At 37.1% G+C, this 12,302-nt stretch overlaps 1 protein-coding gene across 7 annotated transcripts in view; it reads left to right on the top strand.

Moving 5' to 3' along the window:
• The window catches only part of AGO3 (argonaute RISC catalytic component 3), a 122,204-nt gene that overhangs the window by 91,584 nt on the left and 18,318 nt on the right, over positions 1 to 12,302 (top strand). For all 7 annotated transcript variants that reach the window (XM_053660093.1, XM_053660094.1, XM_053660097.1 and 4 more), the window contains 4 exons: positions 6,108 to 6,267; positions 7,757 to 7,847; positions 10,306 to 10,500; positions 11,289 to 11,423. In XM_053660093.1, coding sequence (XP_053516068.1) covers positions 6,108 to 6,267; positions 7,757 to 7,847; positions 10,306 to 10,500; positions 11,289 to 11,423 — 581 coding nt within the window. The remainder of the gene's footprint in view (positions 1 to 6,107; positions 6,268 to 7,756; positions 7,848 to 10,305; positions 10,501 to 11,288; positions 11,424 to 12,302) is intronic.

Here is a 12,302-nt window from a genome sequence, read left to right as displayed (position 1 = left end):
GTTTTAGGGCTATATTGTTTTTATTTTCTTTCTAAGGTGGAAACATAGGAAATTATATCTTTTTTTTTTTTAATTTTTATTTTTAGAGAAGAGAGAGGAAGGAGGGGAGAGAGAGAGAAACATTGATTCATTGTTCCATTGATCTGTGCATTCATTTGTTTCTTCCCACATGTGCCCTGACCAGAGATCCAGCCTGCCGAGCTACCTGGCCAGGGCTTTCCTCTTTTCTAATAAATGCATTCAATTCTGTAAATTTTCCTCTAAGCATTGCTTTCACTGGATCCCACAGATTTGATAAGTTGTTTTTCATATTTCATATCGTTCCAAATATCTTTAAATTTCTCAAGGCTTATTTGATCCATGTTATATAGAATCATGTCATTTAATGTGGAAATATTTTGGGATTTTTTTAGCTGTCTTTCCATTATTGTTTTCTAGTTTAATTCCATTGTGATCTGAGACCACATTATGTATAATTTCTATTCTTTTACGTTTGCTAAGGTGTGTTTTTGGACCAGAATGAGATCTATCTTGGTGAATTTTCTATGTGAGCTTGAGAAGAATGTATTTCTGCTGTTAGCAGATGAAATATTTTATAGATGTCTCCTAGAGTCAGTTGATTGATGCTGCTGTTCAAGTCGACTGTATTCTTGCTGATCTTCTGCCTACTAGGTCAGTCAATTACCGATAAAAGGGTATTGAAGTCTCCATTATAATAGTGAATTTGTCTATTTCTTCTTAAAGTGTTATCAGTTTTTGCCTCACTTATTTTTGACATTCTTTTGTTAGGTACAGGCATGTTCAAGGTAGTTATGTCTTCTTGGAGAATTGACCCTTATATCACCATGTAATGTCCCTTCTTCTTCCTGATAATTCTAGTTCTGAAGTTTGCCTGTGTGAAACTAATATAGCTTTTCCAGTTTTCTTTTCCTTGCGTTAGCATGGTATATCTTCTGGTCTTGCTTTATTTTTAATATGTCCTTAATTAGACATTTCTCTTTTTTTAAATCCTTACCTGAGGATATGTTTATTGAGAGGAAGGAAGTGGGAGAGAGAGAAAGAGAGAGAGAAACATCAGTGCGAGAGAGAAATACGGCTCAGTTACCTCCCATACATACCCCAGCTGGGCACTGAACCTGAAACGCAGGTATGTGCCCTAACCTGAGATCGAACCCTCAGCCTTTTGGTGTACAGGGTGATGCTCCAGTGAACTGAGCCACCCAGCCAGGACTTAATGAATTCTTATATTTAAAGTTGGTTTTTTGAAGGTAATATGCAGTTAGTTCTTAATTTTATCTTCCCCTTTTACTGCCTTTTCTGGTTTTACTTTAGCATCTTTAATTATTTCATTTTCTCTCTCAGCATATCAATTATACTGGTTTTATTTTATTTTTTATTGATTTGAGAGAGAGATCAGTTCACTGCTCCACCCATTTATGCATTCACTGGTTGATTATTGTATGTGCCATGACCAGGGATTGAACTTGCAACCTTGGTATATCAGGACAACATTCCAACCAGCTGAGCTGCCTGGCCAGGACCAATTTTAGTTGTTTAAAAAATTTTTTTTGGTGGTTGTCCTGGAGTTTGCAATATACACTTACGACTGATTTAAGTCCTCTTCAAATAACTCTGTACTGCTTCACAGATAGTGTAAGAACCTTATAACAAAATATTTCCAGTTCTTCACTCCTGTCCCTTAAAATATTGCTGTTATTCATTTCACCTATTCATATGCTATAATCACACAAAACATTGTTATTATTTCAAATAGCTACCTATTCACTTAAGAATAAGAAAGTAGCCCTGGCTGGTGTAGCTCAGTGTGTTGAGCGCGGGCCTGCGAACCAGAGGATTGTGGTTCGATTCCCAGTCGGCACATGCCTGGGTTGCAGGCCAGTTCCCAGCAGGGGACACACGAGAAGCAACCATACATTGATATTTCTCTCCCTCTCTTCTTCCCTCCCCTTCTAAAGATAAATAAAATAAAAATGAAAGTAAAAGAGTTTATTTAAATTTTATTTATTCTTCTCTGACCTATATAATTTTCCTTCTCTCTGAAAAACTATCATTTCTTGTAAGGCAAATCTACTGTCAACAAATTCCATTCACTTTTATCTGTCTGAGAAAGTATTTCTCCTTCATTTTTTAAAAAGTCATTTAATTGTTTAGTGTGTGCTTGTAAATCAAATTGCCACTCACATAGTTTCAAATGTTAAAGCTTTCTGGAATTCTTATTTTAAAAAACAGCCCTTTTATGCCCTGGCTGGTGTGTTCAGTGGATTGAGTGCTGAGTCCTGTTAACCAGAGTCGCTGGTTCCATTCCCGGTCAGGTCACATGCCTGGGTCGCGGGCCAGGTCCCCAGTAGCAGGTGTGTGGGGGCAACCACGCATTGATGTTTCCCTCCTTCTTTCCCTCTTTTTCTTCCTCTATTCCCTGCTCTAAAAATAAGTAAATACATTTTTTTAAAAAAAGAACAGCCCTTTTAAACCTTTTATCCCAATTGTTTTTCTCATAGAAAAACTCGTTTGTCACTTCTTTTTATTTAATTTTTTTGTTTCCTGAGTGCAGCCACCTGTATTTCAGCTGCTTCTGTATGTAGTCTTGCCCTCTTTTGCCTGAGCCCTAGGATCTCTGCATTTGTCTCAGGTTAGTAGAGGTGGTGGCTTCCTTAAGTCAGTCGTTGGGTGCCCGGCTTTGCTCACGGTTTTCATTCCTTCTGATGAGCTGCTTTCGAGGGAGCATTCCTGGGTTAACTGCCTTTTAAACAAGCTTTTGTGCGCATGTGTGTGGTAAAATATACATAACATAAAACCTACCACTTTAACCGTTTACAACTACACAATTCAGTGGCTTTAAGTGTGTTTACATTGTTGTGTTGCCCATTATCCATTTCTATCACCACTACTCATTTCCAGAACGTTTTTATAATCCCAAACAAAAACTCCCTACCCATTAAACAGTACCTTCCCATCCCCCCTCCCATCAACCCCTGGTAGCCTAAGTTACGCTTTCTGTCGCTATGAATTACCTATTCCAGGTGATTCGTATAATATAATCCTACAATATTTGTCCATTTGTTTCTCGCTTTTTTCACTTAGCATAATGTCATCAAGGTTATCCATGTTGTAACATGTTTCAGAATTTTATACTCTGTGTGGGATAATATATATAACATAAAATTTACCATTTTGACAAGTATACAGTTTAGTGGCATTAAGTATATTCTCATTCTTGCACTATCATCACCAGCATCCACCTCCAGAACTTTCTCATCATCCCTAACTGAAACTCTGTACCTGTTAAACAATGACTTCCCGTTCGTCCCTCATCTTAGACAACTACCGTTCTTCCCATCTCTCTGAATTTGACTGTTTTGGTTTCCTCATCTAAATGAATCATACAGTATTTGTGACTGGTTTATTTTATTTAGCATAATACCATCGAGGTTTATCCACATTGTAGGCTGGTCAGAATTTTTTTCTCTTTTTAAAGCTGAATAATATCACACTGCACGTGTATATCGCATTTTGTTTATCTATTCATCCATCAATGAACACTTGGATTACTTTCATCTTTGGGCTATTGTGAATAATACTGCTTTGAACATGGGTATGCAGTTGTTTGTTCCTATCCTTTTACTTCTTTTGGGTGTATTCCCAGAATTAAAATTGCTGGATCATATGGTAATTCTTTGTTTAATGTTTTTAGCAATTGCCATACTGTTTTTCACAGCATCTGCACCATCTTGCATTCCTGCCAACAGTGCACAAAGGTTCCAATTTCTCCGCATCCTTGCCAACACTTATTTCCCCTTTTTTTTTATGTCATTTTATTGAGTGTTGAAGCAGTACCTCGTTGTGGTTTGGGTTTTCATTTCCCTAATGATTAGTGATGTGGAGCATCTTTTCATGTGCTTGTTGGCCATTTGTATATCTTCAGAGAAATGCCTATTCAAGTCCTTTGGCTACTTTTTAATTGGCTTATTTGTTTTGTTCTTGTTGAGTTATGGGAGATACTGTTTGTTGTTCCTACCAGTTATTGGCTTAATCAGCTTCTGCATATAATAAGCTGATCTTGAATGTGATTCTCTGTATGCCCCTGTTTTGGAATGGTAGTTTGTTCTGTGACCTCAGTTCTCCGATAGATTTAAGAAAAGTCAGTGGCTTTCAGTTTGTGTAGCTGTTGCCTTGTGAGGACAGGAGTGATGACTTGCAAGTGTTTTTACATATCCAGCATCCAGGGTGGTCTTTTTAAAATATAAATCTGATTTTATCTCCTTTCCTGTCATGCTCACTTTAATAATTTTTCATTATGTAATTGATAAAATTAATATTTAAGGGAATCTTCCAAGGATTTGTGTATTTAGATCATGACTTTCTAACTCTTTAGGATTCATCTCACTTTATGCTCCCCCTCCGGAGAAATTCTTTGTTCATCCCCTTCCTTCTACCTGTATTGCTTCTCATAACCCACTTTCCACCCTTCACTAAGCACAAATGTACACTCTTGTGAATTTAAGCTCAAGCATCCCTTCCTTGGGAAAAGCTTTGCCTGACCTCCTTGACAAGGTCTAATTCTTCCACTTGTATTGTGAAATACAACACAAGTGAAAGAGTATTGTCTTATAGCACCTTGTTCTGCTCCTTTATGTTGCTTTCATAGTTGCAATGTTAAATTCGAGCTGTAGTTTAATTAGTGCCCATTTTGCTGACTATACTTAGCTTTGTGAAGATAGCCACAGTGTCTCTTTTGACTCGCTATTGTATATCTAGAGCCTTGCATGGTACTGGCATGTATTAGGTACACATTAATATTTGTTGAATGATGAATGAATCTTTTAAAAAGGGCTTTTGTCATTATCTATGAAAATGTTAAATAGCCCTGGCTGGTGTAGCTCAGTGGATTGAGCGCGGGCCTGCGAACCAGAGGGATCGTGGTTCAGTTCCCAGTCAGGGCACATGCCTGGGTTGCAGGCCAGTTCCCAGAAGGGGACGCATGAGAGGCAACCATACATTGATATTTCTCTCCCTCTCTCCTTCCCCTCCCCTCTAAAGATGAATAAATAAAATGTTTTTATAAAAATGTTAAGTATATATATATGCCTTTGACCCCCTCATTCTACTTGTAAAAATTTATTCTGAAGCTGTAGTTTCACAACCAAACAAAAATAAATATACAAGGATATTATTCATAGCATCATTTGAAATAATGAGAACTAGAACAAGGGAAAAAGATATCAGTGTTATGACTGGTTAGATACCTTGCAGCATTTAAAAACAGGATAACTATAAGAACATACTGTATTATTAAGTGAAAATGACCAGTTGCAAAATAGAATGTATAGTATGTTCTCGATTTTTATTTTAAAATTCTTTCTATGTGTTTTATATATAAGAAGTTATATACACTGAATTCTTTATGGTAGTTATAATGGCAGAGAAGGGGAAATAAATAGGAGCCTTTTATTTTTTCCACTGTAATACCTCTGTATTTTTAAATTAAAGGTTGGAGAATAGGATTATAACTGCATTAAAATCCTATAAATGAGAAAATTACTGGAAGAGAGTACAGTAAAATACTAATAAGGGATTTATGTATATTTTTTCTTTATGCTTTTTCAGTTGTGGCTATAGCTTTATAAGATTTTATTTTTTAGAGAGAGGGTAAGAGAGGGAGAAATAAAGGAAGAGAAATATCAATATGTGAGAGAAACATCGATTGGTCACCTCTCTCATTCCCCCTACTGGGAACCTGGCCCATAACCCAGACAAGTGTTCCGACTGGGCATCAAACAAGCGACCTTTTGGTTTATAGGCTGGCACTCAGTCTGCTGAGCCATACCTGTCAGGGCTATAGTTCTTTTATGCCAGTAAAAATAAACTTTCTTATAAAAGAAGAAAACAATTGGAAAACTTACCAGTAAATACTTAAGCTGGTCTTCAGAGCAGCATACATTAAGTTATAGCAGCATTGTTTTAGTATTGGTGTCATTTTTGCCGCCCTGTAAGACAGTAATGTGTTTCCAGGGGAGGAACACAGTAGCTTAATTTTCAGTAAAGTTCAACCTTTTTTCTAACGACAGATATCTGTATTTGTTCCACAGCGGAGGTGAAACGTGTGGGAGATACACTTTTGGGTATGGCTACACAGTGTGTTCAAGTAAAGAACGTGATAAAAACATCCCCTCAAACTCTGTCAAATCTGTGCCTAAAGATAAATGTTAAACTCGGAGGGATCAATAATATTCTTGTACCTCATCAAAGGTAAGTTAAGCTATTCACTTACCTTTCACTGAATATTCACTGAAATATTATTTTAGTATTTCAGGTTTTATGTATATTGCCATATCTAACATCTGTGTAAGAAACCACTTTGATGATTCTAAGTAGACACTTGGGCAAAAAATTAAGAGTTTGGATTAGCAAGATTAAGAGGGTTTCTTGTGCAAATCCCTTCCCACCTCCATTTTCATTCAGTATGCAAAATACCTCTTGCCTAGCTAGAAAGCACTGAGAGCTTTATTTATTTCTTACTGGAGAGCCCAGCTTGAAGAATTGTTTTGTTATTTCATTGTCATCTTCAACCTGATGTCATGTGGCTGTTTACTTAGAAAGTGAGGGAAGAGTGGAAGGTCTGGAGATGGGGAGGAATGTCAATCAGTAGATCAGTTAAGTGAACCATATCAGCCCTTGCTGCAGTCAGTGGGACGGCAGGTAGTACTGTCGGGTCACCAGCATGTCTAGGAGCTGCTCGGAAGTACGAGACATGACAAGCTAGAACAGGAGCTGGGGAAGAAGCTGTTAACTTGGAGAATTGAACAGCAGGTTTCCTTTTAATAGCTAAAGCAACTAGGGCTTTAAAGAGTTAAATATATTAACCATTATGCACACAAACAAGTATTACAGTAAGGATATATGTTTAACATAAAAGCTCTTTTCCCCCCTTTTCCATCAGCCTCTACTTTGTGTCCTTATTAAATATGAGAGGAGATTCATAAATGGAATGAGTATAGAATATTATCAACAATCCCAAGAACTAAGAAATAATCATCTGAATCTTAAAAGATATAGTTACAGGCCTGCGAACCAAAGGATCTCAGTTCGATTTCCAGTCAGGGCACCTGCCTGGGTTGCAGGCCAGTTCCCAGCATGGGACGCACGAGAGGCAACCATACATTGATATTTCTCCCCTTCTCTTCCCCTCTAAAGATGAATAAATAAAATCTTTTTTAAAAAAGATATAGTTTCAGAAATGAAATGAACTACTTTAGGGTGGTAATTATATGTTACTCAAATTTATACTTTGGGCCATAGAATGGGGAGCAGTAATCCCTTTCAGTGTATAGTTTAATGATTCTTTTTCTCCTAAAGAGATTACATAAACTAAAACGTAAGTAGATTAAAGAAAGATTAATACAAATTGGTGGATTAATGTGAAGAAGTTTAGCATGTTATGCCTGTTACGGGGACACTGGCAGCAGTTGCCCTTTGCAACCAGCGCCACCCAGACTTCAGGCAGAAAACTGCTCTGAGTAAGACCCTGGGTAGACCCGCGGTGGCAGCTTTTACTTCGCTGACTGGGAGCGCAAGGATTCAGGGGGTCATGCTGCCAGTATTCCAGGCCCGTGAAAGCCGTCTGTGCAGAGCCTCCTGTGCGCTGGGCCGGCAGCTTGCAGTTATGTTACACTGGGTGAACCAGCTGGATGGGCATGAAACAAGGGGTTGACTAACTCTTTCTTAAAATGTGTTTAAGACCTTCTGTGTTCCAGCAACCAGTGATATTTCTGGGAGCAGATGTCACTCATCCACCTGCTGGTGATGGGAAGAAGCCTTCCATTGCTGCTGTGAGTTACCATCAGGCAGATTTATCTCACCTAAAGTTAGATCTTTAATGATAGCTTCTTTGAAACCAACTTTTATATGTATAAGAGAGTCAACTTTCGTAAGTTCTTTAGGTTTTTGAAAATGATTCTGCTCTGGTTTGGAGCTACAGGTTCCATATATAGCTATTAAATCAAGTTTATTAACTACATTGCTCAGGTCTTCTGTTTCCTGCTTTGTCTATAAGACTCTTCCATGATTTTATGGATTCAGTTACTTTTTTGTAATTCAAAAAGATTGTTCATGGATTTCAGTGGTGTCTTCAATACAGAAAGATGCATTATATTTAACATTGGTAGATTAAAATTTTTCAATATAAAATATCTTCCACCTTTGTTCATTTTAATACTTTGCACTTGAATTCTTTAATACTGCCACTCCTACTTGTAACATCTCTCTATTGTAGCTTTGCCTGTAACCATTCTGTGTCAGTTCTTTTAAGTGTATGTCGTATAAACCACAGAAAGCCAGATAATATTTTACCCAACTTGAAAATTGCTTCATTTTAACAACTGCCAGTGTTTTCAGATGTAAACATGTTTTAGGAATACTTAGTAAATTTTATAAATTAAGCAGTAAGATTTTTGTATTTTTTCATTATCCATTATAATAATAATTTTTAAAAGATTTTATTTATTTATCTTTAGAGGGGAAGGGGAGAGGGAGAGAATGTCAGTGTATGGTTGGTTGCCTCTCATGTGTCCCTTGCTGGGAACTGGCCTGCAACCCAGGCATGTGCCCTGACTGGGACTCGAACCACAATCCCTCTGGTTCGCAGGCCGGCACTCAATCCACTGAGCTACACCAGCCAGGGCATATAATAATAATTTTTACATAAACTTTAAGTTCTAACAATCTGATAAACCTTACTTATCTTTGAAAATGATATTAACACTAAAATTTTTACATATTATTCCAAAGCTATTTTCATTAGTGAAGAAAATTGATTTTTATCTATTAATAAATTATGTTGCTTCATATTCTTATATTTATGCATGGATTGTTTAATTTCAAGAGTCCTAGAGATAGATAGTAGTGAGCCATTTGATATTCATAAAAATGTGCTTATAAAAGATAAAATGATTTAAAAAAGAAATTCAAAAGACTTACTTTGGATTCACTATTTTGAGACCTTTTTCAGAGAAAGTTTAAGCATATTGGAATTCTTTTAGACTTCTGAGTAGTCATTGTCTTTTTCTACTAAACCTCTTTTTACCAGATACGCACTTTTATGATTATTAGAGATCTTGGAAATAGATTTTATTAACTAATTCTTTTTGCTATATGGCTTCTTTTCCCAAGAACTTATAGAGTAATGTGAGAAACAAATATAAGTAATAAATACCACATAGTATAATACATATTACCATGATTGCAATGGAAATTCAAATTCAGATTGCCAAAATCTAGCGCATTTGGAGAATGTTGAAAAATGCAAGGAATTAAACTGTAGTATAGCAGCCTGTGAGGCCAGTATGCTTTTGTGAGGCTTTTTGTGCCATCAGAAGGGGTATAGAATTTTTTAGTAGTGAGATACCATGCAGTTATTTAAATTTTTATATATATTCGTATATACATATATATTTAGTAGCAAGATACCATACAGTTCTCTCTATATATAACACATATACACATATACGTATGTGTGTGTGTGTGTGTGTGTGTGTGTGTGTGTGTGTGTGTAACATGAAAAAGCAAATACAGCCTCATGTACATAAATAAGTAGGCAAGTTCTGGCTCATTTTTCTAAAAACTTGATTATTAGCTACTCTAAGACAAAAGAAAAAATGTAAGAATTTTTCATGCTTTGGTTTCAAATGAGGAAGATATACCTAACAGGAAGTTAGCTTCCCTAAGAACAAGTACATCACAGTAAAACTTGACTAGGGATTCCAGCCTTCTGGTCTAGGACATCGCAGTGAGAGGTAAAATCCTTCTGAAATTTGTGAAACAGCATTTCCAAGGTGATGCCAGCGTCTTCAGTGTGACTTCTGATGGTGTGGTTTCCTGAAATGTAAAAGATATAAAGAGAAATCAAGGGTTTGAATGGGTCCTCTCTTTTGCTTATCTCCTTTATCTTACTGTCTTTATGTACATCTTTTGTCTCTTTTCCACCCTTGCTAATCATTAGGTCTACTAGCAACATCCAAAAATTAGAATTAATTGTTAAATGGGAAGTGCAGCCTTCTTACAGGAAAATAATTTTTGATCCTGTACTGGGCCTTTTATTTTGTTTTTCAGTGGGAATGATCTATTTTTTATTACTCCCCAAATGAACAGTGGCAAATTGTGAGGTTAAAATAAAATATAAATCTAAATGAAATCCATGTACTTTATTTCAGTTTTGTTTATTGCAGTAAGTGCATATCTATGTAGTTTTGATAATCTTCATTTTTCTTTTTCTCTACTTTTCCAACTTAGGTGGTAGGCAGTATGGATGCCCACCCAAGCAGGTACTGTGCCACAGTCAGAGTTCAGAGGCCCCGCCAGGAGGTCATCCAGGACTTGGCCTCCATGGTCCGAGAACTGCTCATTCAATTTTATAAGTCAACTCGGTTCAAACCCACTCGCATCATCTTCTATCGGGACGGTGTTTCAGAGGGACAGTTTAGGCAGGTTGGTTTCCTGGGATCTCATCATACTATGGTTAAATCAGATACTGTGTTTATAATGTGGTGTTTAGTTCTGAAGTTAGAAGCCTTAATTAAGTTGAGAGTTCCTAAAGTCACTATTGTTGCTTCCTTAGAGATTTCTCTTCTAAGATGTTTACTATGGCTTTGTAAGCCTAGATTGCAGAGACCATCCTTGATTACTAAGACTGTTCTCTGACCATAGTTAAGATGAAACAGATGAGATTAAGAAATACTGAGACTACTCTGATTGGTGTGTCTCAGTGGGTTGGGTGTCATACCACAAACTGAAAGGTCATCGGTTCACCTCCCAGTCAGGGCACATCCCTGGGTTGCAGGCCTGATCCCCTGTTGGGGTTATGAGAAGCAGCTGTTAGATTTTTCTCTCATACATCGATGTTTCTCTCCCTTTCTTCATCCCTTCCCCTCTCTCTAAAAATAAATAATTTTTTAAAAAGAAACACTGAGCTCTGGCTGGTGTCACTCAGTGGATTAAGTGCCAGACTGTTAACCAAAGGGTCGCTGGTTCGATTTCCAGTCAGGGCACACGCCTGGGGTGTGGGCCAGGTCCCTGGTGTGGGATGCTCGAGAGGCAACCACACTATGAGGTTTCTCTCCCTGTCTTTCTCTCTCCCTCCCCCTCTCTAAAAAATAAGTAAATAAAATATTTTTTAAAAAAAGAAAGTAGTACTGAAACTAAATAATTGTCTTACTTTGAAGTATGTGTAAGAGAATGGTTGACTAGATCAAATCTTTCCATTTCATCTACTCTAGGTATTATATTATGAACTACTAGCAATTCGAGAAGCCTGCATCAGTTTGGAAAAAGACTATCAACCTGGAATAACCTACATCGTGGTTCAGAAGAGACATCACACTCGGTTATTCTGCGCTGATAGGACAGAAAGGGTAATGGTGCATCTCTTGTCGTGCGAGCATCAGCCAGCCTTACCTAACCTGGTTTGCAGAGCCAAGTTTCTCTTGTGTGCTAGCAGAGTTCAACAACGCAGATTATGAGTATAGAGTCATCAAGATAGGTTAATATTTAAAATTTTTTAACTTTCTAGAATTCATGGTAACATCTAAATGTTCCAGATTCCATCCATTCTGTTGTTGTGAAGAAACTCAGTTTTAGATTTTTTTCTTTCTATTCATAATGTCCTTAAATGTTAAAAGAAGAAAGGTACATTCTCTTTTTAAAATATCTTACAAAAATTAGGCCCTGGCTGGTGTAGCTCAGTGGATTGAATGTGGGCCTGTGAACCAGAGGATCGCGGTTCGATTCCCAGTCAGGGCACATGCCTGGGTTGCAGGCCAGCTTCCAGCAGGGGACACATGAGAGGCAACCATACATTGATATTTCTCTCCTTCTCTCCTTCCCTTCCCCTCTAAAGATAAATAAATAAAATTTAAAAGAAAATTAAAAATATATATCTTATAAAAATTTATTTTTTTTAAAGCTAGGAGCTTTCTAGAGCGATTAGTGGAAATTCTTACAAACTAATTTTTAAACAGTGATTTCTTAAAAATTCACAGAATTTTTTTCTATATTTTTAATGTATATCTTTTTATAATTAGGAAGGGGATGGAGGTATCTGAGGTGTATCCAGAAAGTATCCAGCCATGCACTGTGAATAATACAGACATTTATCAAAGAAGATACAAGAAACATTGTACGTAGGACAGTGACACCTCAGTCCCCTTCAAAGTAGGCACCTTGGGAACTCACACAGTTCTCCCAGTGACCATCAGCTGCCCTGTCATATTTTCCTGAATTTCATTAACGGT

This window comes from Artibeus jamaicensis, unplaced genomic scaffold (assembly GCF_021234435.1).
Source record: "Artibeus jamaicensis isolate MK-2021 breed Jamaican fruit bat unplaced genomic scaffold, CSHL_Jam_final scaffold_847, whole genome shotgun sequence".
Classification (NCBI taxonomy): domain Eukaryota; kingdom Metazoa; phylum Chordata; class Mammalia; order Chiroptera; family Phyllostomidae; genus Artibeus; species Artibeus jamaicensis.
Note: the sequence above shows the minus strand (reverse complement) of the source record. Positions and strands in the feature narration are given on the sequence as shown.